Source organism: Penicillium bovifimosum, assembly GCF_028826915.1.
Source record: "Penicillium bovifimosum strain IBT 22155 chromosome Unknown utg000005l_segment0_segment0, whole genome shotgun sequence".
In the NCBI taxonomy this organism is placed as follows: domain Eukaryota; kingdom Fungi; phylum Ascomycota; class Eurotiomycetes; order Eurotiales; family Aspergillaceae; genus Penicillium; species Penicillium bovifimosum.
In genome coordinates this window covers 1,071,158-1,095,703 of record NW_026622714.1, presented here as the reverse complement: position 1 = coordinate 1,095,703, position 24,546 = coordinate 1,071,158, and the positions used below count along the sequence as shown (strand labels likewise).

Below are 24,546 nucleotides of genomic sequence, written 5' to 3'. Positions count from 1 at the left end.
TGTCATCCTCTTACATCCAACACACGATAGAGGAAGGAGCCATACGTCACTGAATCTGCAACATATTCAGCCGTTGAACGAGTGAACCCCCTTGCGACACGTCGGCACGTGATCCCGCGTCGCGAACAGCGCCCGCTCACATCCGGGTGTGAGAGCGCGAGGAGAAGCCCTTTGGCTGGGGGTTCTTGATGTCAGATGTGCAGCTGAAGAGCTAAGCTATTTTTGACAAAGGCAACTTCGAATACAAGCCAAACAAGATGAATCTTTTTCAGGGGGCACGATTTTGGCTCTCTATGACTGTACCACAGAGATTGAGATTTAAAAACCTGATCAAAGTATGTTGTGGATGCCTTACTCGTCCTGGAATGGCATAGTCTAACGCTTACGCAGGAATATGGGGGCGAGGTCGTGCTCATGGAGAGGGATGCTGATGTGAAGTTGGTAGATCACAGGAGGAAAGACCTTCCTAGAGATACGTACGACGCCTCTTTCTGATTGATGTAGTGTATAGAATTCTAATCCAGCATCAGATTTTCCTATCAATACGTGGAGCGTTCAATCAATAATGGACGGCTGGAAGATCTCGAAGCCTACAGAGTTGGGCCATCCGGGCAACGTCCAATGGGAGCAACAAATATCGCAACGAAAAGCACAAGGTCATTTTTCACCCTGGAAGAGGATCAAATTTTGCATGACTGGGTTGCGCACTTTCAACAGGAGCCAAATGCGCCTGTTCAAGGAAATACCATCTACCGGGAATTAGCTGAATTGGTAACTTGGCCTCTCCCAGTTCTGTCAAGATAACAGGACTACCAACACATGAATCCCGATGCTGACTTACAGAGCGCAGTTTCCCCAACATCCATGGCAATCCTGGCGCAGTAGGTATATAAGGCATCTTTGGGACAAGCCCCGTCCTGGACCTGGCAGCCCATTATCATTTGAAGAGATAATACGACGTGCACCATCCCAACGAGACAGCCGCCCCAAGACATTACCTACTCGCACTTCATCGACAAATCCTGCAGCAAGGCCTAGCAGCTCCAGAATCCCTCATGCAGGTTTGCCTGCTCCGGCCCAGGCCACTGCCGCAAACAATTCGGAACGAGTTCAGGTCTTAGCCCCTAAATCGCCGGCACAGCAGCAGAATATTTCACCATTGAAAAGGAGAGCAGTCGATGACCCCGCAACTGCGGGTCCTTCCTCACGCCGTCCCCGGCATGAAAGCCCCGAATTTCGACCAGAGTCACCACGCATGACAGCCGTACAAACCGCTGTTACACATCCAAAGAGCAGCTCTTCACATATCCCATCAGCAACTACCAGACCGCTCACAGGGCTAGGAGTTCCAGAGCTCTTCCCAACCTCAGATCCTTCTGCACAAACCCCTCGCCGCATCAGCCGCGAAGCTCCACCTCACCCGGCAAACGCAACCGAACAAGCAGCACGCCCAGCACCACCGCGGCCATTGGGGGACAATGCTTTTGCCCAGTCTGGCCGGTTCAAACAAAAACCGAAGCCCAGGCCATCGGTCAAAGATGTCTTCCAAGACCCAGTGGACCCCGTTTTCCTAGAACTTCCATTCCTGCCACCCAGTCCAGTACAAGAAGTGACTGACATCGAGACTTGGATTGATCAAAGAGTGGCCCGGGGTGCCAAAGAGTACCACGTGCTCAACGCTCTGCATTGCGCAAGCATGGACCCAGAGAGGGCTGACAAGGTCCTGAAATATCTCACTGCTGGGAAGGGTGTTCCAAATGATATGCCTGGGGTCTGGACGGCTGAGGATGACGAGTGTGTACAGGCAATGGAACATTCGCGCGTGGAGCGAGTGTTGACGAAGCACGGAGCACAAGCGTACCAGGAGCGGTGGGAATTTCTCAACATGGCCCGGGAGAATGGGCTCATCGAATGACGGAATGATGCTCACGAGAGCTACATAGCCGAGAAGCGCGTGAAAGATGGTTACAATGGACAGTTCTATTGGCAATTACATGAACATTAGCAGGCTGCTGAAAATGAGATATGCTCCGAAAACACCCCTATTGACCTTCCCAGAACGCAAAGAGAAAATTGAACCTCCAAATATTGAAACATCAGTGTGAGGGTGAAAGGCTCCGGACGCGTGGTTGGTAGCCGACCATATTGCCGCGATGGCCATTCCCTGGTTCACTTCTGAGATCGAGGAAATCCTAAAGATATCACAGGTGTACCACCTTCCTGTTGGCAGAGATAAGTCAGATATCCTTAAACACACTATGAGGCATGTTAGAACCATGTATCAAATCTCAACGGTCATGACTTGACTTACAGGTGTGATTCGTAAAACTTGAGCATCTTTTTGCGCAAATCAGATTTCCCGTCACTTTCTCATAAGCAGGGTGTGGACATACCTTCAGAGGACACCTTTCGTAGCAGACCTGAACGGGAATTCTCGTTTTACGTCCATTGTTGAACTCGAGCCAGGCCATGAGACCTTGATCGCCCTCCCGGACAATAGTATCCACCGATCTGACCTCCTTATCCCAGTTCTTTCCCTTTGGAACCCAGTCAAATTCTTCTTCTTCAGATGGGGGGTATCATGCTTGGCTGCTTTCTTGGGTGTTGACTTGCGCTGTCTCTTTGCTCCAGCTGATTTGTTGGTTTTTGCCGGCGTAGGCGTCTTTGCATCGCCCATGGACTTGCGCTTGCGACCCTTTGGCGCGGGCTTTCGTTCGGGTTCCTCTGGCCGCCCGCCAATCTTATCGTAATATGAATTGACGATTTCAGCTGCGCCGTCCCTGTTGGGTGCATTAGTATATGCGCATAGCAGATGTCGAAGCTCAACAAGTTCAAGACGCACATGAGACCTTCCTCATCTTCCCATGTTTGATCCTTCTCGCTCTCATAGCCCTGCCACTTCACGAGAAGCTTCAGAGTTCCCTGTAGCTTGATTAGCTTTCAGAAGCAGTTTGAGACCGATTTGTTCACGCACATCAAGCCACTCATGCGAGAGGATATCTTCAACGACATAGCTGTATTGAATCAGAAACGTATATCCGTCATTTGGTCGCCATGCGCGCAACTCACACTCCCTCCTCTTCGTCCTCTCCGTCCTCTTCATCTTCTTCGTTCTCCTCTCCATTGTCAGATGGCTCCTCCTGGTCGTCTGTGCCATTTGTCGGTGCACCCGCGCCTCTGAATGGAATATCGCCAGATGCCTCGTCAGACATATCCTCTTCTGGGGCTGGAGCATTAAGCGGGTCAATCAAGCTGCCAAACATTGCGCGGCGCGCGGTAGATCAACAAGGAGACTAAGACTCACGAGGCATGTTGGGTCTGAGAGGTGAGATGAAGCTTGATAGTCTGGAAAACAGATTGGCGACTAGAGGATCCCCCCTCAATTCCAGCGCGAAGTTTCGATGAGATGCTGTTGCGTCGAGAGCTATGGGGGTTAGAAGTAGAACCGCGTTGAAGGCGGACAAGGGACGCTATACCGCTTTGGGCAATCAGAATTTCATTTGACAAAAGTGCATTTCGGGAAGCTCCCCCAGTCCCCCAGTCCCCCTCAAAGGCTTCAACTTGCAAGTTTCTCTACTTTGTGTTGTTGCTCACTTTTGATTCGATTTCAATTCCATTCTCGCTGTCCCTTTTCCCCAATCAATATATCCTGCCAGGTGGCAGCCCACCGTCAACATGGCAATGCGTAAGGCCGCACCCCATACCCCTCATTCTTCGATGTGCTGTGGCTAACTATGTGTTTTGATCTTCAACAGAGCTTGATATGTCTCAGGGTGATTAGTCCTCAATGCATATGGTACAACTGGTATCCGGTCACTGACATTCCTGGGTAGCTTCGGTCCTGAAGGACGAGCAGGGACGGCCGTTTATTGTCGTTCGGGAGTATGTTCACCGCTACGCCTTACCCTCCGTGTCCAAATGCTATTGAGAGTCGGCGATTTGAGATATAGGACTGACAGGCTTTCTGATAAAACAGTCAAGGAAAGAAGAAGAGACAACATGGCACTGAGGCCGTCAAGTCACACATTGTTGCTGCTAAGACCGTGGCCAGCATCATCAAGTCTTCTCTGGTATGGCACTCGCCAAGCGGTGAATGGAACGACATCTGACTTCTATCGATAGGGTCCCCGCGGTCTCGATAAGATTTTGATCTCCCCCGACGGCGATATCACCGTCACCAACGATGGCGCAACCATTCTTGGACAGGTCCGACCCCGAATCCCTCCTCCGACAGATACCTTTGCGTTCAAGAAACTGATACAATGGCTACGCACAGATGGAAATTACAAACAACGTTGCAAAGTTGCTGGTTGAACTCTCGAAGTCCCAAGACGAGGAAATTGGTGATGGCACAACTGGTGTCGTGGTGCTGGCAGCGGCCATGCTGGAACAGGCTTCCGACCTCATTGACAAAGGCATCCACCCCATCCGTATTGCCGACGGATACGACCAGGCCTGTGATATTGCCATTGCCGAGCTTGATCGCATCAGTGACGAGATTATCTTCAGCCGTGAAGATACCACCAACCTCCTTAAAGTGGCCAAGACCAGTCTAGGCAGCAAAATGTATGGACTTGTGCATGCTTCTTGATTCTAGTTCGATGCTGACAACTTTCGCAGTGTTTCTAAGTCTCACGACCAGTTCGCCCAGATTGCTGTCGATGCAGTGCTCTCAGTTGCCGACTTTGAGCACAAGGACGTCGACTTCGAGCTCATCAAGGTTGACGGTAAGGTCGGTGGATCCCTTGAGGATTCGCTGCTCGTCCACGGTGTCATTGTGGACAAGGATTTCTCTCACCCCCAGATGCCCGATGAGGTTCGGGATGCTAAATTGGCTATCTTGACCTGTCCCTTCGAGCCCCCTAAGCCCAAGACCAAGCACAAGCTTGACATCACATCTGTCGACGAGTTCAAGAAGTTGCAGAACTATGAGAAAGAGAAGTTCACGGAGATGATTCAGCAATTGAAGGATTCGGGCGCCAATCTCGTCATCTGCCAATGGGGCTTTGACGATGAAGCCAACCACCTTCTGCTCCAGAACGACTTGCCTGCCGTTCGGTGGGTTGGTGGGCCTGAGATCGAGTTGATTGCCATTGCCACAAACGGCCGCATTGTGCCCCGCTTCGAGGATTTGACCGCCGACAAGCTCGGCACGGCTGGTAAGGTCCGTGAGATGAGCTTCGGAACTACGAGAGAGAAGATGTTGGTCATCGAGGAGTGTGCCAACTCTCGGGCAGTGACAATTTTCGTCCGTGGAAGTAACAAGATGGTTGGTCGATCCCTACAGAAGTATAAAGAAGTGCTGATTGCTAATATCCAATAACAGATCATCGACGAGGCCAAGCGGTCACTACACGATGCCTTGTGTGTCGTCCGCAACCTGGTCCGTGATAACCGCGTGGTCTACGGTGGCGGTGCTGCTGAGATTGCTTGCTCCCTCGCCGTGGAGGAGGCCGCTGTCAAGAGCCCGGGTATTGAGCAATATGCCATGCGCGCCTTTGCCGATGCGCTGGATGCGGTTCCCTTGGCTCTCTCCGAGAACTCTGGCTTGAGCCCTATTGAGACCCTCGCCTCTATCAAGTCGCGCCAGGTTAAGGAGAAGAACACTCGTCTCGGTGTTGACTGCATGATGACTGGTACCAACGGTAAGCTCACCGATTCACACCTTCCCCTATATTCACCAGCTAACTTGGTTCCATAGATATGCGTGAACACTTTGCCATCGACCCTCTTATTGGCAAGCGCCAGCAACTTCTGCTTGCTACTCAACTGTGCCGCATGGTTCTTAAGGTACTACTCCCGTTTGCTTTTCCTATGGCAGTCCATACTAACCTCGGGTCAGATCAACAATGTCATTATCTCCGGTGATGATCAGTCTGAGTTCTAGATGGATCGACCCTAGCCCTCTTCGATGGTATAAGAAAAAAAATGACGATTCTGGTTTGCTATGTAAAAACATGGTCCCTTACATAGAACCCTTTTAGTTTCAATGAAAACAGAAGGATTGATAATATCTCTATCTGGTCACTGCTTTCGATTTGCTATGAAATTACATGAAGTACGCGACTAGCTCCAGACAACCGGAGGAGTATTCCCCATCCGATACACCTCATCCCATGCCACGAATATGTCCGTAGTCTCACAACTCCTACCTCGGAACAACCCGCTGTGTCAAAAGCCTTGCCGCAACCCCCCATCGAATGTGGAATACAACCCGGTACAACGCGAAACACGAACAACATGCTCACACCACCAGGCAAGCCCAAATTCGTGGGCGATCCGTGCCTCCATTCGGGATCGTGTGGGATTGTTCTGTGTTCTCGGAGGTCACCCGATATCAGGAGACCAAGAGCCAAACTGAGACAACAGACACATTTCTTCCTCCCCAACGCCCAGAATCAGTCGGAAATTGCTTCCGTTCAACCTCGGTGTGTACTTGCTGGGCGTTCTGTTCTAAATTCTAAGTCCTGCGGCATCGTTTCCTTTTCCTCCTGGGCGTTCTTCTATTCCCCCTCCATGAACTAAATCGGAGTATTGATAATCACGAGAATGCACCCTTTCGGTAATTTACTTAGTGCCACCATCTTATTCTCGTTCTTCTCCAAATTCCGAGTAATCAAATCCAGTGAAGTCCGAAAATCAGAGTTCCTTCGTATCCGAGGATCTCGGGACCCCCACGAAGTAACAATCTGTACAACAAGCAAGATCCCCGACTTCACGGATAAAAGTAACTATCAGCAACTATCCAGCCCTGCAGTGATATGTTGCCTACAGGTTATACAAGTCTCGGACCTACTGAACAGAACAAGCTCATTATCCCGTTAGTAATTCTGCTGTACGATCACAAGTCCGGAGAACTACATAGTCGAGCAACGCAGTGATAGCCTGTGGGATAGACTGGAATAGTAATCGAAAACGAGACAATGATCACAGAAAGACAAAGAAAATCTCTACGGCAAGACGTCCGGATTGCAATTCCACAGCGAGGGCCGTGTAGTTCGGTCTCAGTAGACGGTAGTGTCTATGCAAGGGCTCTGTAGATGTCTATTTGCAAGGGTTTTCGTGCTTTTCTTCGCGCTTTCCCGGCGGCCGTGGGAAACATGTATACGCTATGTGTGCGGAGCTTGCTTTTCTTCCTGTGTTCTGCTTGAAATGGGTCTACTGGGGGCTTTTCAGCTTGCAGGGATTCCGGGTTTGATACTGGGGTTTCACGATTGCATGGAAGTACAATCCCCCCACGTCCCGTTCCCCAGAGTATTCTGAATTCTGCAATTTACTGCGGCTCGGCTGAGGTCTGGACGGTCTAGGCAGATTTAGTCTTATCTGTATCCTCTCTTTCACTGAAGTGTCGGGATTGGGGGTGTCTCGGGTCCTGTCCATCGAGGGTGTTTGGATATAAGCTATACTCGCGAATTAGGGCCGTTACTTCGCGATAGATGAGAAAAGCGTCTATACCAAGCTCCAACCTAGCTCATGCCAGAAGCATCAACATCCCATCACAAATACAATTCCAACAAAACAAGCCCACAAGCGCCGCCCCTACATATAGAAAAGATCACCATAACCCATACCTTTAACAATTTCTACCTACCGACATAAAGGATACTTATGCATAGCCCACATCCACAGAATTGGCAGGGAAAAACACTGCATACTGCGGCAGATCCGTTTAAAGTCCCCCATGACCTGCAGCGAGTCGAGTTACCAAGCACCATAATTGGCAATTGGGAACCAACTGCAGCCGCCACAGGGAGAAAAGAAAGTAGACATCAGCTCCAGCATAACCGTGTGGGCGAGTCATGCTGTACTCTGTACTTCCAAACTCTGCGTAGCCTGCCAGACAGATCAGGTAGATGTACATGGGTTTCAGTACTTGGACTTAGTTGGAGCATTTCCTACCTCGGGCCGAATGGAAATTCAGCTGCGGTGTGACGAGATGATAGGTACAGATGACGAGAAAGATCGGATCTAGTGCGGTGAATAGGGATCCGGGGGAATTGGGGTTAGATTGATTTACTGGAACTGTGTAGTCGATTTAGACACTTATTGGTCTTGTCTTGTTTGGATTATTGATGTGCGATGGACGAGGTCTGGGTCCTGTGATGCCTCGCTGACTTTGTTTTTCTGTTCGCAATACAACTGGGCTACATTGCAGAGTCCTGTAGGAGAACAGAAGATGACTCTCTTTTATTTTTTGTGGTGTTCTGGCGGTAATCGACATAGCCGCGCTATGCTTGAGATATTATTTCTGCAGTTCAGATGACCTGGAAGACCCGGATGTGGGACGGACAGGGTGGATGTGAGAAGGAGCATGGTCCGGCTGGAATTGAGATGTTGGTTCATATTGGCCGTGACTGTTCAGTGTTGATTGTTGGCTTTGGGTGTTGTCAATATTGGGGCTATGGCTTAGTCTGGAGGTATTCACATGGGTACTTTTGTTTGACGTGGCTGTGTTTAGATCGCATCTTAACTTTCTTTTTCAGGCTGATGTGAACAGAAATTGTAGGTTCCTGTCACACGACTTGGATATCGACTTAACCAGCAACATATCACATAGTTACCCAGTGAGCTAGCACTATTTAGAGAGTTGAGAATAGTGAATTTAACCATTATTCCAAAAGGGACTACTGTTTTGAGTGTAATTTAACGAGTTTGATATGATTTGAGTTGAATTGTATTGTATTGCTCATCTATTTGCGTCCGATCGAGAATGGCCGAATGCGGTTATGAGTCTGGTCCTTTCAAGGTCGCTTCCCCGGATTTGTTCCCCACGAAGCAATTTCGTTTATTCATCGGAACATATTAAGGTTCGTCTATGATTCTTGATCGTATGGAACCTTGGAACTATAGGGAAATACTACCATGGTACCCAGAACACCAGATATGCCACACACTAAATATAGCCTCACTACCTAGAAGCCATATTCATCGCAGAGTTATCTACAGTCCCAAATACGAAGAGTGGACAGCATAATTGATTGCTTCATTGTCCGCCCAGATCTAAATAAATTGACAGCCCGACAACAGCCACAGCTGACGGGGAAGCAGGTGACACACCCGAGTCATTTAGCCTGTTTGCACGAGGCTCCATCAAAGAGCCCTACACCCACAGGTGAAACCAAAAAAAGTCCCAAAAACGGGGACTCCACACTTTGAACTGAATCCTCCGATCTCCACAGTTGCAGAGATGACACTGCAAATCACCTAAAGCGGGGGAGATCACGAAGCCATCGCGCGGGGCGCTGTGAAAGAACCCGTGAAAGAAGCACCAAGTGGCTACAGTACAGAAAGCCGGCTCGATTAACAGCCAAGGATTCGACGCCTGATAATCTCGAATCGCACACCAATGAATTAATCCATCTCAACATCTCAACATTGACAACTCAAGCGATTAAAGATGGCGATCTCAGCCCTCTAGGCCGCCACAATCACACACCGAGAGGCAACGAACCTGCGTACACCACCTTCATTAGTAGTGTCTTTGTTTGAAGCCACCACAGCCGTTCTGGACGGGAAGACAAAAGCAATGAGAAAGCTGTTGGGAGATAGGCGCCCTGAAAAGGCCGGATGCACGCACATGGCTCGATGCAGTCAGCTTGTGGGGGGGGGCTTTCATTGGATGAGAGGTCTAGGATCAGCATGTATATTATCCAGTTGTTTGCGCGACGGCAGGAACACAAACAGCGAGGAGATCTCTCGTCCTCTCATAGGGAGACGGGTCTAGGCTTTTAGTCGGGTTGAGTAAGTCGGGGCTATTTCTGGATCTTTTGTGTCTTTGATTACCTCTCGTGTCTTTGAACTACGGCGGTCCGCGGAGAAGAAACAAAGTAGGATTCATGAGCATGGATGGCTTGCACTTCGTATTTGTCATTGGAAGTTATTGAATTGACTCAGGAGACGTCTGAATTATTGATGTGCCCCTGATCGTGGCAGGGGATATACTGGATGAGAAGGGGATACTCAAATACCATACCAAGCAGCCAGAACAAGCAAAGAACGGAAGCGTGACAATTGCATCCAGCATTCAGTATGCATCTAGTTTGGGACTTCGTCCTCGCAGGATGCCTCTATAGAGACAATATGCAATGACGAGGTGGCGGATGAGGCATACAACCAAACTACCTAAACGGGTAGAACCTAGTGAAACCTACGAGGCCACAGGCCTCAGAGAGGAGAATCAGGTATGTATATATCTCGTGCTGTGGACAGAAGAACCCTCTGCACAAGGCTTAAATACCAAGGGAAGTAGGGCCCTAACCGTCGGAAAATGGAAAAATGAGAGTAGACATGCCAGGGCTACCAAATACCTGGGAAGATGATCTGCATGAAGTACAGGGAGAATAGATGATTGGAGCTGTGGCCCCAATCAAGGGGAGATGTCAACGACCCAGCACTCAGTATACAGCAGAAAAGACCGATGGGCTAGACCTTTGGACAGGTATGCATACGTGTGCTTCTGCTTCATTTCCAATATCTATCATGGTCGAACGAGCAACAGAACGGATTGCACACATGACCACCTGAGCGCGCCACGAGCTATTCCCAATGGACTTAGATGAGACGACGATATTGGCGAGGGATGTGACATAGCGAGAGAAAAACAAAGACAGTTCAAGTCTAAAAATGATCTCGGTCTAGGATAGGGATATATCAGGTGTGTCACCCGTTTCACTGTCAGAGCTGGATGTTTAGAAGCCGACTTGACTACTCCGTATTGATAATGAAAATGTATCTCAAAGCCAAAACAAAAATAAAGGGCCAGATATTCAGGGTACAATGATCGTCACGGATATGCAGGTCCTGCTTCCGGCTGGATTGCAGAAATCAGGAACCCACTTCTTTCCCCCCCCTCAGTCTCCGCAGCGGGTTTCACGGGGTACCTACCAGCCTCGCGGATACAGCAAGCTTTCGATCTGGAAGATTCCTCGAAGCCATATATCCCTTGTTCAGGGTCACATGCGTTGACGGTAGATCTGCCCGAGTATGGAACGGGGCAGAGTTTAAGGGAGTTGGACACGTATCCGGTACCTACCCTCTCTTCCGTCCATGTCGGGAATATCTCGATCGCATGTTGTTGGCTACGAAATGTCCTAGATTGAGTTTATCCCCGATCGACTGAGCACCTGACTCAAATCGAGAGAACTATGTCCCGGCTTCGACCTTCCGTCGTCCGATCCCTTGCTCATACGCGTCGCACCCCAAATCTCAAACCAGATCGTAAACTTTGTCGCGTTGTTGCCCTTGACTGACCTCAGACATCCGAATTTCCTTGGTCGGAGGTTAAGGGGAGACTGCATTCGACAATGATAGACATAAACACTTGATCTAAGGACGGACGTTCATTCGGGGAAGCGGGCGATAGATAAAGTGGGAAAATCCGGGAATGTCATTTGCTATGTGATACAAAGAGACGCTCTCTCCCCAGGGAGCTTGCAATGTATTTGTCGCTCAATTTTGCGATGCAATAGAAGTAAACGGGAAATGAGAGTCACCCTCGTACACGGTTATGCCACATGTTTGGTCGTCCGAGTGACTGTCGCAGAGAGAGGTGATGGGCGATGGCTCTGGGCTGTTGATTTGTTGGAGCGAAGCGCGCCGGTCCAGGAACAGTCACACATTTAAGCGTAGTTTGGTGAGTCTAGGTCAGCAGCTTTTTTCATGTTGGTTATCTGCTGTCGAATCCTTGAGTGCGCTCTTTGTTTCGTATAGCCAAATTATAGGTAAGCATGTGAGATGATAGAAACATTGATTAATCTCGTTGATCGACACGGAGTATTGTTGCGCCAGATGTATCCAAAAGTCTGTTCAACCATGGCCCAATCTGCTATCACTTTCTCATTGCCTTCCAGTTGCCTTCCGTAATAGAAACCCTTGAGTGTATATGGTACAATAGCAGTTGAAAGAATATGCCGTATGACAGTGGTTTCTTCGTGCTACTAGCTCTTATTATTGGGTCTGACGGATAGCTGTCATCTCGAACCGTTGCGCGTATCAGCGACCCATGACAGGCACAGCAACTATTCAGACCAGCGGTCCAGCGGAACTAGGCTACTAGCACCGAACGAGATAAGCGAGTGGAGGAGGCGTCCATCCATGTGTCACCTGGCATCGCCCCAATGCTGGAGATTTTCATATTGGGCCCCATCAACCGCCAGAGGCGGAAAAGTCACGAGCCCCTGAAGTGGCGCGGTTCCTGATTGTCCCCACAAATTACTGAGTACAATCATGTAACGTGACTGCGCGTGACCTTTGCCAATTGCCACTTTATGAGCTGTTCATCTTGACAAGATGTGGCTCGTATCATTATGTACGGGGCGTGGCTACCTGAACGGATCCTTGGCTAATGCCATTTACCCTGGGTACCCGTCACACCACCAGCCAGCTCCTTTACCCGGCACTATGTACGGGGATCCCTCGCACTCCGAAGCGCGCCCGACATAAGCAGCGGCTACAGCTGTCATCTGCCCCCTTCCCGGCTCTCTCTTTGGCGCCTCGGTTTGCCCTGTGATCAAGTTCGTGGCCGACCCATGGTAATATTCTACAGTAAAACAAATGAGCGCTATCTTATTCGATTGCGTTTGTTCCTTTCTCCCGCCCAGCAGAACCTCGGTACCCCGGCTTTTACTCGTCCCCATGCTCCCAAAGATGGGGGCGTGACGCTCCATTTCCCCAGTCTCCATTTACTGGCAGCCGCAGGCCCGCAGCCGCACCTCGCTTATTATGCAGTATGCCTGCTTCTATCACAGTAATGAGGGTTCTTACACGCGGTTTTGAATTGCCACCTGGTACCACCCGAATAATACATGTCGACAGTAAGACAAGAGCTGGGAATGTGTACACTGTAGATGAGCTTAGTCAAGGGCAATGAGCGTTGTATGCTTCTAAGCTTTGTCTCTTCGCTGGTATTGAATATGATTGAATGACTTGCTCGAGGTGACCTTCATAAACCCGAGGTTCGTGGTGCAAGCTTTCGAGGCAGGGGGTCAGCAGCTATGAAAAATTGAGGCTGCACAAGCGACGAGAATGCTTCGCGTCCTGTCGATAATTGTGTAGTGTCATACATCCGCAGGGATAATCTCGTTACCAACGAACTGTTTCGAACGAATCAGACGACTTGATGGTATTTTTCTTTTGGGAGGTAAAAGCAGATAGTTATGGTGGATTGGATCCCTTGCTTTTTCCTACTTGATTGAGACCGTTTACGGGAATGAAGACAATAAATGAGGTACAAGAACAGGCACATTCAAGCACTGTATTGTCTGATTCACTCATTCGTCGACTCGTTTTACTTCTCCGGATCTCCCTCAATGCGGATGCTTACGCTTTCAGAATCCCCAGATGATGACTGCTACCAAGCTCCACACCCTCTCTCGACAGGGAACAATGGGCTTGAAGCTATGTCGTCGCATTCAAGCTGCTTACCTGGGGTAGCATTTGATTCCTCGTATATCAAAGATCTTATGGTGAAATATCACATGATAGACGAAACGTGCGCCTTGTGCGACTTAGCCCCGGCAAGCCCCGACAACAGGGGTCGTGTAGAGGATCGCCCCATTAGTGTTCCCCGGGTAGAGGTTTGGAATGCTCGGGTAAAGGAAAGACACGATTTCCTTTCCGCCAGTCCGGGTTTGATTCCTGGGGTTGCTGTAAGCGTTCAAAACCACACCCCCGTGACGACCGAAATAGGGCCTCCGTCGCTAAGTCGGCGGTCTTACGTATGGCGGCCTTCCTCATGTTGACTGTCATTTGTCGATCCCGTCTCTCTCAGGAAACGCAAGGCAACCCGCTGAATTACAACAATGACAGCTGGCAGACTCGTGACTATGTAGCCTGGGTTTGTGACACTCTCGACTGCCGTGTCCTGTTTGAATGGTCAAAAATAGGAAATCTTGCCAGGATGTGCCCGTTGGAAGAAGAAAATAGAAAATAGGGGCGCGAACGCTAGTTCGTTCTCTTTGCTATGAATGAGAGTGGCTGGTGGCTGATTTTCTGGTCTCTTTCTCACATGATCGAGGTCTCGAAGTGATTTACCGCAATTTCTGAGGTCAGAATCCTCTGAGAGCTGCGTACATAGAAGAGTGATCCTGTTTTGGAACAAACCAATGCATCGAGAAAGTCAAGCTGATCTACATACTATATGTACGTTGGTTCCCCGGTATGCAGCCGGCCTTGGAACCCTCCCTTTTTCCCGGTTGATAGCTGGTTGCGGGGAGGGGAGCTAGGGGAGGGAAACTGGATCTGGGGGTAAAACATCACAAATTCAGCCGAGATCACAAAAAGAAGAGCTACCATCAAAGGAATGAGGCGTCGACAGGGAGGATAATCTCCACCAGAATAATTTGTGTTTCGATCTCTAGATAGCCTCGTTCGGGTTCATGACAATTGTTTCGGACATGAGAGCTCGAAAAAAAAAGAAAAGAAAAGAAACCATCCAAAACAAAATTATTGAGAGCAGTTAGCTCTCAGTCCAAATCGGTGACCACAACGTGGCTTGAGATCTTAGACCGATTCCCAGGCCCTTTGGACGCGGTGTACCCCAGAGTACGAGTCATGGAGCGTCCGTGACGAAAATAGCTTAAACGAGACACCCTCAGTAAGGCGAGTCAGCCGGATCTTCAGTTTGGATAGCACCAATAGCTGGCAGTTTGACACTTCATCAGTCAGTAGGTCTATTGTTTCTGGTGTGCGCAGTCGAGAGTTCATAGTCAGTGGCAAGAGGCAATGCCCGAATGGCCATGTCAAATGTCCAAACGACCTTTGAGATACATGAGGTGGCGTACAGAGAGCCTTGGTCTGGACTTCCTGCAAGTCACTGCAGACAGTATCTTGTGCTGGAGTGATGTCTTTTGGTCTTTTGATCAGTATGTACTGACATTTCCTTTTTGTCTTCCTTTCTATTGTTGGACAGGTCAAAGGTCTTGCTCTTTTCGTTGCCTCTCCTTGCTCGACATTCAATACGATAGCCTCCCTCGAATAATCTATCAATGTATGTTGAAGTAGTAGTCGAACTTCAATGCAGATTGACCTGAATATTTAGTAATCCGAACGCGAACATGTAACTTAAAACCAGCGTATTTCGGGGGGAACTTCGGAAAGGGGACAAAAAGTCTAAAGTACTGGGGGAATACCAGTAGGAACCATGGTAGGGAGGAGTCAGAATACATAGACAAGGTATCCATTGATGTAATTAAAGGCCCCGTGATGCGATCGAATTTTCCCCTTCACCGACCCTTTTATCCTCGGCCTGGAGTTATTTCGGAATTTATTTTCATTTTCGATCATTTCCCCTTGTATTGTCATGTTCTTACCAATAATACACCAAAATTCCCACCTTTATCTGAAATAAATCTTAATTTTTCCATTTTCTTTTTCGTCTTTTTCCTTTTTCCAAATTTTTTCTTTTAATAATTTATTGCCGTCCCCCTCTCCTTCCACTCCACTCCACAAGTGCCGCCCCCCCATCATTCTTATTATCGTTCCGACTCCCTCATTCTCTTTCTTCTCCAGATCTTTTCCCAACCCGTTCACTTTGTTTTCGACCTCCAATCTCTCACCTCATTTTCAATCGGGAAGGATCACATCAATCCGCTCTTGCTTGACGCGCTCCGTATCTCCGACTCTCCGCCCCCGGCTTCTCCGCACTGTGGCGCTCTGACGGATAATTGACGGGCAACGGGATATCTGATTCTTCACCTCACCGAAAATTTCAACTGAGATTATTTCCAACCCGGATTCCTCGGACTCGACACTCGATTGCCAGCCTACGAGCCAGTATCGATTGATCGACCATCTGCAGCACCGCAGGGCCCAGACTCAATTTTCAAGGCCTATTTTAGTAACCGCTTGATACTCACGAAACTTCACGGCATCATAAGCGCCGTACGACCACTCTCGGGGGAGACGGCGACCCCGGAACATCGATCAACAACCTTCAAACCCTTACAATCGCTACGCTGGTAGTACTGGCCACGCGACAATGCCTTTAACAACCCCGGTCCTCACCGTGGACGCGGACAATATTCACAAAGTGGATACCGCCAACGCTCAGAGTCTTCATGGAATGTGGATGGGTGAGTACCATATCTACTGGTCGGGATCTCTTTTTTTCGCTGACACCTTTTACACAGTTTTTTCAAAATGTGCCGATTACATGGACCAAGGCCGTCGACTTGAAAACCTCAGTTGGCGGCTGTGGACCCGCGAAACCTTCTGCGTCGAGCCTGAGAAGTCCAACAGCACTTCCGCCCTACCATTACTACGTTCTGAAGCTGGCGATTTGCCTGAGTTGTCTGCCAGTGTTGAGTCGGCTGCATCCGATCAAGCAGAGCGGATCGAAGCTCACATCAAGCGTCCCAAGTTCAATGACTACCGACCTGCTGTCGTTCGCGAAGACTCATTGGCCAGCCTCGGCCGTGGCAAGGAGAAGCACATCACCTCGTTGGATTTGGAGCGCATGGTCCTGAACATTAAAGAGAAGAAACAGCTGGAGCCAATGTCTCCTCCAGTCGAGCCCGCTGCACCCGTCGTCGACATTACTCCCCGCCCATCGACTCCTACTCCCACCCCTCCCTCCGTCTCGACTGCTCGCCGCGTTCCTCACTTCTCTGTCCGACCGACCCCATACCCGCATGAGTCCACAGAGTCGTGCTCGACCACAGCCCCCGAGGGCAACGAGAGCGACACTGCACAGCTCAACGCGTCTGATACCAGCGTCTCATCCTCCGGCATCCTTCCCAGCCGACCTGAGTTGATCAAGTCTCCCAGCATCGTCCGTGGTTTTTCGCCATCACATATCTCTTCTTCATTCCGATCACAGCCGAGGCTGTCTATTGACCCTAGTCCTTCCTGTTCTGCTACGCAGCTGAAGCCATCGCCATTGAAGAAGAGGGGAGGTGGCATGTTTACGTTGGGTGGTTCCTCTGGAGATGACGACGAAAGCTCCTTTGAAGAGCGCATGGCTCCTCAGGTGGCCCATGAGAACGCGACCGGTGGCGGATTGAAGCCCAGAACCAGCGATCCGAAATCTACGAAAAAAACCGCTTCCTTCAGTAATCAAGTCTCTTCTCACATCATCCCCAATTCGAAGGATATCAGCCAATCCGACGAGGACGCCATTGAGACTGACGACGAAGTTTCGGAAAGTGCAATTGAGGATGAAGATTCTGATTGGGAAGACTCCGTCACGGAAGGAGGCGAGTCTAGCGTGGATGAACGTGGAGAGATGTTCCAGCGGGTCGATTCCCGACCCAACCTTGTTTCGCGGCGCTCGATGCTCACTATGATGATGCACCAGCCGTCGCGCATGCAGGGCAACGCATTCCGGTCCAGTCCCGCACTTCAACGATCGCGGTTGACCTCACCCAGCGGTCCATCGATTCCCAAGTCGCCTCCGGATAACGAAGAGGAAAGCCTGACTATGCGTGGCCCCGAGGTTCCCAGATCGAAGCCCATCGTTATGAACAACAATGGTTCACAGTGTATGGCGCACTCGCCACGAACAACCCGCCGCAACATGCTTGCCACCGAATTGACCGAGTCTCTCCGCCGACACCTCCTCTGGGAACGCCAGCAGAAGAGCGCTACTGCGAATGCTTTCCTCAAGCGTCGCCATACCGCCCACGACGTGAAGAATCTCCAAGATTATCCTAATCCTAAGGGTCCCCACAATGAAGTCGGGCCGGATCAATCCAGTGCTGAGGCAGAGATGAACGCTGACCTAGGCAAGAATGGCTCCTGGACGAACTACACCACTGACTACGGTCCATGGGAATATCATGTGAAGGGATGGTAGTTCATTCGCCTCCCTTTGCGTCTTCTCATTTCTACAGACTTGCTTTGCAGCACAGCATAGCCTTTCTCTTTTGACACGTACGATCATGATCATGCATTGCATATATGGCGCACATCTGGGTTTTTTTTTCTTTTATGTTTTCTATCAATTTCATCGCCTACGAGGGTGTTTTCACCGGGCATCTGTCATACCTGGAGTTTATGGAACACCGCTTGAAGGCTACCTTCTTACGACCTTAATATCCATGTACAGTTCATATGTTCGTCCTATTTCCGGGCCGTCCACGGTTGATGAACCATGGGTTTTTTCCTTTCTCATTTTCTTCCTCTTGCCTTCCAGATATCCCGGATGGGTTTCTTATTCCCGGAACGTTCACCCAAAAAAAAGGATCATCTACCTATGCGCAGCGTCTCTTACTGCCAGTCCATTCCATGACTGCAGAAAACGCCTAGCATTTGTTTTCCCCCCTCCCGATCATCCCGGCGAGTTTTGTTTTCCTTCGAGATACCTGATACCACATTATGTTCTACGATCTCATGGGCACATCGGGCCACCACTTGTACCCTATCTGATGACTGCCAAAAAAATAACCAAAAACCCCAATGAATGAACTCAAGACCAATCCTGGCCTCCTTCGTATTTTCCCCGTAGACTCGGGCATGAGACATGAGGCATGAAGGAAGAGCAGGGCTTGACGCCACGCATAGGCATGGATTAGCGGTCTGGACCGAATTTCCGTTGGCGTCGATAGCTATAGCTCTTGCAGCGGGGATTATCCAGAGGCCCGTACTAAGGTTGCTTCTCCGACCGAAGATCCCTGTGATACGCGCGCCAGCTAAAAGTAGAAAAAATCTTTCAGGCTTGACTGTTGACTTTGTGGCGCTGACACGTATCTAGGAAGTGAGGAGTTCCAAGACTGATACCTCCTATCATGTACTGCGCAATGTATGATGTATACATTGTTGCGATCATAATCGCCATAAACGGTGGGTTTCTGGCTATAACTAAATCAGCCCTATGTTAACTAGTACTTCTCCTCTTCCCCTCTTCCCCTCCGAGCTAATCATCCAAAGGGAGTATACACTATCTTGCACCCGTTACGACAGATCGAAATGATGCAGTACCACCTGCCTAGACGGGGAATTACAAAAGAGTTTATCGATGAGTTCATGAGTGGCACGTTTCAGCAGGGTCCTCTGCGGACCTCCCTTGTTTACTGTCTTGATCTAATATCGGACGAAAGGTCAGGTGGGATGGGGAAAAAAGGCGCCAAAACTAAAAAAGAAAGGATACTCCGTTTACATACAAGGGGGTTTTGAAGGTTTATCCAGACGGTAAACCTTCCACGGCTAGACGTCAAAAGTACCACCTTCCACGCTTTCAGCCTTTTCTTTTAAATCCCGGGACTAGGTAGATCTGGTTGTCCAGATGGTCGGATTTGCTTATTTACAGATTGTACGTAGTATCTGGGCTAATATTGATCTCCATGTTGAATATGACAGACAGATCTGTTTTCGTTGTTTAATTAGTTCATTTGTTTTGTACCAACAGCCTTACTTGCCTATTGCAGGGTAGATATCGAAGACATCATCCCATCTTCTTCATTCTTCGCACTGATCGCCAGCACATGAGAAAAGAAAAAGAAAAAGAGAAAGAAACGCAATCACATCTTTACCTTAGCTTCTACCAAAGCTCCCGCGGAAGAAGATGCTTGGATTACCCGTCGACTCGAGGAGATAAGCGCTCAGTCCACGGTGGCTTGCTCGCTTCGCATGGTTTGCAGGACCAGCTCATCGGGGATCTGGGGGGCGTGTGTGTGTGGAGGTCGGAGCTAGGAATCCGGAGTTCTAGGCCTGGACAGTTGGGACAATTGGGTTTTTCGCTTACTTTGGGTCCCATTTTACATTTTTTATCCTTTTCTGACTGCATCTCGGTCTACCTAATCTAGGGCTCGATTGAATCTTGAAGGGTTCGTGCTACCTTACTGAGGTTAATGGATTGTGAACAAGGTTAGAACTTAGGTGTTTGGCTTATTTTGCCTTCCCGGGGATGTTGCGAATTGAAGGAATCTTGTTCCGGAGGCTTTCATTATGACGCTATGAGCGAGTTGATCTTCGGGTTGTTTTCATCATTGCGCCTTCACGGGCCTTTTTGCCTCGTCTGGATAATGGTGGCAGTTTGTCTTGAAGGTTTGATATTCTGCAGATCTGATGACTTGGGGCTGATTTGTGGATTCGTCCTGATGTCATTGTTGTTGAGGGGTTGCGTGCTTTTCATATGCTCTTATGCTCTCCCGAGGCGAGAATGAGATGTTGATTGCCATCGGTTGCCAACCGAGATCGTTTGGGATGAACATGTCAATGTTTATCATGTCGATACACGATGGATGGAGTCTCGGTTTCCCCGGAACTGGGTGTCCACCCCAGTCATGTGATAGCGACACATGACCGGTGCACATGATTCCGGGGGTGGAGTCCTTCGATCCTTCATTTCTACGTTGTAGTATCCTGTCTTTCATCTCATTTCTACCGTACGGAGTAATATATCGATAACTCCAGCCAACTGACGTGTCAACAACAAAGCCCTACAACATACAGTAGTGTTCATCAAAATGACGTATGCATGACCGTTCAAACTTCAGTCTATTTTGAACGGGTGTGGGGATGAAGACTTTTTCTCCTAAAACGCCCGACGCCATGTGTATTCTAGGAACGACTCCCGTGACTCCGGCCCTGCCCGAGTCTTGCCTCGTGGGGCTCCAATCAGAAAACTTTACTGCTTCAGGACTAAGCTTCAAAGGCCCACAAACGAACCAAATAACATGGGTACATAACAGATCTCATGTCAAATCCGTGAATTCAAAGTCGAATTGATTAGTACGTACATACAATATGAACATCGTGGTCACCGAGAAAGACACCCGGAACAATATGAGGACACAGTTCATACATTGATCGGCAGCCGCCACAGACCTCTGTCGACAAGACCCAATGTGAACCAGACACACCAAAAGAGCCTCTTCGGTGTCGTCGATCACCAAATCCTCCAGACTGTGTGAACAACTGCAACTCCATCTCGAAATCCACCTACCGAGTTAGGGCTAAGTAGCCTCGCCGGCCAGAAGAGTCTTCTCGATCTCTGCTTCAGATGAATACAAAGTGGATATCACAGTGGGTCAGTAACGATCTAGCAGCGGGACGTGATTCGCAGGAACTTTCCTTTCTGTTTGTCTGTCTCACCGGTACTGAAGGTATTTTTCCATGACGCGTGACAGCTCAGCTCCGCACTTCCTATTCGAGACTCCGTATGCCTTGTTTATTACTTATGGTGCCAAGGGAAACCCCCACGGACCTCCCCACGATCAGGGCTGCTAGGGCGTGGGTGGTGTTGGAAGGTAAGTCGAGTACGAAGACCCAAAAGCGGCATTCCCACTTGGGTCCCGCACGATTGGGGCCTAACTGGCGCGCCGAGTTGATGTACGCCCGATGTGCAACATCGGCAAGCCGATGCAGTAGGCATCGTGCTGCATGGTTTGGAACTTGGAAGCCGCGATATGCGAGGATATCGCGTCCGTGAGCTGGGAACATGGGGTGTCTCCCCTGCTTTGACAGATTGTGGCTGCTTGCATGCAGGTTTGGCATCTCTGTTTTGCTTCTCTGGTGTCTGAAGCAGGTTTCTCGGTGCTCGAGACTTGTTCGATTTTTCTCGAGCCTCCTTTCGCTATCCGTGATCGACCGAGTGCGATTCCACACTGCCCCTGTACATCCCGCTCGAGCTCTAGACTGGGCCGATATCTTGTTTTAATGCATGCTAGTTTATTATAGAGTTGGGATATGCCGCATATACTTCAGTCTAACCTATCATCTCGAGGCCCATATCACTCAAATTCAAGATGTGTATCATTAGACACTCCACCGGCCTTGCAAAAATGCATAACATCCCACAAATCATGGGATGCCGCCTTTGAGGCGGCGCCGCGGCGGTCCCGAGTACTTATCGGCTTGTGATTCTTCGGCTCAATCCCGAGTGTGGCGCACGGAGTGGCTTCCTACCCAATCACTCCCCACTCCTGGTCTGTCTCTCCCAAACAGAAAAAACGAAACGTCCCAGTGACTCACACAGCCTGAAAATAAACGGAATCCCAATTATGTCCTTCCCAATTGGCCGACTCATTATTCTAGGCCCTCCGGTGGAGAAAGCATCACGGGTGACTGGCAGTTCTTCGTGGAGCTCTGTGGTCCGAAAACCCCGCAAGTTGGCAATGCATTTCCATCATCCATGTTGTAATTGCCGTCAGGATGATGTGTGACAAGAGCATTCACCGTCGAAAGTAAAAGGTGAAGGTGTCTTCTGATCATAAGGAAAATCGACATTTAAAAAATTGCCGAAGTGATGGTCATAACCGTGAACCTCTAGCTCCTATCCATGGTCTAATGCGCCAACACCCACGGAAGACCGTGCATGGTTCTGGAAGCCTTCTGGAAGGACGATCCGGTTGGCGAGTTCGAGGTTTCCGATTCGCGCTTTGCCTCTTTGGGTGTATTTGATCAGTATTGTATTTTGTTTCATATTTACGTACCTTACCTTCATACCGCGGAAAACTGTGGTACCGGGGAGCGGAAATCCCATACCGCCAGTGTACTTTACCGCAGCATGCTCAAACCAAACTGATTGGCTGGGTCATGCTCACATGACCCAGGTACCTAACCAAATTAGGGTCAGCCTAGGTCCTTTCGGCACATCTCCACCATGTTGACGACCATCTGGAACCAAGGTTTCGCTGTTCTATCAATTCTGCGATATCACTTGTATCACCTCCTGTTCAAAGTACCTTCTCTCTTGAACATTCGTCTTCCAACCAGTGAGAAACCAGATGATGCTGAATGCTATAGAGGCCCCGTCAATGGGGAGCGACGTCAATCGCGGAAAGCCCGGGTGCCATAAACATTGAAAATGATAGCCCGGTCCCGTACGAGCCTCCTCTCGGCGAAATCTTGGGCGAAGGCTCAACTTGCCTTATTGCACGCGTGGCACCAGGTGTCATAATTAAATGTCCACGATTCTCGTGGTGGCATTCTAAGTCAGCGACGGATAAATGGTTCGTTCAGGACATGAAGCGGAGTTTCGAGGTGGAAGAAGCACTTCTGCAAATCCTAGGACCGCATCCAAGAATAATAGAGTCCGTTAGCTCTTATCTTCTTGTGATGCAGCCACTGACTTCTTCCTAGGTTCAAGGGGGTCTCGGATGATCCATTCGGATTGTTATTTGCCGAAGCAAGCGATGGAAGTCTACAGAAATACATTGATCAGCACCATGCTAGTATCGATATATCTATACGATTCAAATGGCGCACGCAAGCCGCGGAGGCGATCGAATTCATTCATCAAAAAGGTGTGATACACTCCGATCTCCGACCTGACAACTTTCTGTTACACAGTGTCGCCGGCAACGAGCCCGATCTTTTGCTCTGTGACTTTGGAGGGTCAACAGATGAAGAAATAGATGGTCGGCACCTCCCTGATGCCGGCTTCTTTAATCCTTGCATCCCGCCGGAATCGACGAAAAGCACAGATATCTTTAGCCTCGGATCTATCTACTATACGATAATGACTGGTCATTGGCCGTACAAATCTCCAGGTCCATTCACGTCCATTGTGGAGAGGGATAAATACGAAGAATTGGTTGTAGGCCTGTTTGCCTCCAAAATGTACCCGCCCGTTGATGGACTGGCAGCTGGACTCGTTATACAACGATGCTGGATAGGAGAATACTTCGATCTACAGGAACTCATTGAAGACCAGCGTTGGCAGTTTGAGACTCTTATCACATGAGGCTCTATTACAGTGAGAGAGAATGTCGCAATTCCAAAATCATTCAATATGTTTGAAATTGCGACATCCTCTAAAAACTGGCCTAGATGGCCCTGATCTTGGGGGTGATCAGCTTAGTCTGGCGTCTGCCACTCGGGGCTGTTAATAGGACCTGAGCGGGTGTAGCGCACCGGATTGGGAGGAACTTGATCGAGGCCAAGATTATAGGTGATATATTTCACCACCAAAGCCACTTTGATGATGTGTTAAGAGCCTCAATCCCCTAGTCTGTCATCCATTCTTGACTCAAAGAGGATTGTACTGGACAACACGAAATTATGTTGTAGAGTGGGCGGGAGAGGGAATAATATACTCTTGATCACTGAGCAGCTCTGACAGTGAGCACTCAGGGGCCATCATGCTCGTCAATCTCCGATACCACGCGTAATGAAGTATGGAAGTATTCACCGGACGATTGGCCAGTTGGCTAGTTTCTCGCTTGCACCTTACCTCTGATATCCCGATTTGATGCGTCTCCGCGTGGTTCTTTTCTTGACAAGTCATTTCCTTCTTTTTGCCCTCTAGGATATCTGCCAATTCAAAATTTCGGATGAATAATTCTCATGAGCCACAGTATGACTCTTCATGAGGCGAATTGGTAAGTGGTGAGTCAAATGAGGTCATTTCGACTAAAAAGTCTTGGCACTCTCAACCAATACACCACGTAAACAACATATAACTTCTTGTATAGCTTCATAGCTTCATCTACTAAGATCTTTAAATCCCTCCGCTGATCACACTTCGTTCGATATCACGTGGCTGTTCTCCTCGGTGCTGTCTGCCAAACTGCCAAACTTCCCCGTGCCCGGTTTTTCGTTAGCGTGACTTTCGCTCGCGGGACATTCAGAGCTACATCTCGGCTTACTTACTGCGCAGATCTGGTC

At 49.2% G+C, this 24,546-nt stretch overlaps 5 protein-coding genes across 5 annotated transcripts; 4 read left to right on the top strand and 1 right to left on the bottom strand.

Moving 5' to 3' along the window:
* Positions 1-257: 257 nt before the first annotated feature.
* Positions 258-1,915, top strand: N7515_005594 (putative transcription factor Rap1; the record flags this gene model as incomplete). Its single annotated transcript, XM_056666338.1, has 4 exons — positions 258-335; positions 391-476; positions 531-771; positions 851-1,915. 4 exons carry the CDS (start codon positions 258-260, stop codon positions 1,913-1,915), a joined length of 1,470 nt encoding a protein of 489 aa, XP_056519934.1.
* Positions 1,916-2,237: 322 nt separating this feature from the next.
* On the bottom strand, positions 2,238-3,263 carry N7515_005593 (chromo domain-containing protein; the record flags this gene model as incomplete). Its single annotated transcript, XM_056666337.1, has 7 exons — positions 2,238-2,256; positions 2,312-2,337; positions 2,394-2,511; positions 2,547-2,780; positions 2,843-2,922; positions 2,975-3,014; positions 3,070-3,263. The coding sequence occupies 7 exons, from the start codon at positions 3,261-3,263 to the stop codon at positions 2,238-2,240; spliced, it is 711 nt and encodes a 236-aa protein (XP_056519933.1).
* Positions 3,264-3,675: 412 nt separating this feature from the next.
* On the top strand, positions 3,676-5,887 carry N7515_005592 (chaperonin-containing T-complex subunit CCT5; the record flags this gene model as incomplete). Its single annotated transcript, XM_056666336.1, has 10 exons — positions 3,676-3,685; positions 3,756-3,773; positions 3,834-3,882; positions 3,977-4,070; positions 4,123-4,206; positions 4,277-4,566; positions 4,621-5,269; positions 5,327-5,645; positions 5,702-5,790; positions 5,843-5,887. 10 exons carry the CDS (start codon positions 3,676-3,678, stop codon positions 5,885-5,887), a joined length of 1,647 nt encoding a protein of 548 aa, XP_056519932.1.
* Positions 5,888-15,976: 10,089 nt separating this feature from the next.
* N7515_005591 (uncharacterized protein) lies at positions 15,977-17,791 on the top strand (the record flags this gene model as incomplete). The annotated part of the gene is made up of 2 exons (XM_056666335.1): positions 15,977-16,070; positions 16,128-17,791. 2 exons carry the CDS (start codon positions 15,977-15,979, stop codon positions 17,789-17,791), a joined length of 1,758 nt encoding a protein of 585 aa, XP_056519931.1.
* A 4,461-nt stretch (positions 17,792-22,252) lies between these two features.
* On the top strand, positions 22,253-23,623 carry N7515_005590 (protein kinase family protein; the record flags this gene model as incomplete). Its single annotated transcript, XM_056666334.1, has 3 exons — positions 22,253-22,330; positions 22,684-22,970; positions 23,020-23,623. The coding sequence occupies 3 exons, from the start codon at positions 22,253-22,255 to the stop codon at positions 23,621-23,623; spliced, it is 969 nt and encodes a 322-aa protein (XP_056519930.1).
* Positions 23,624-24,546: the final 923 nt, after the last annotated feature.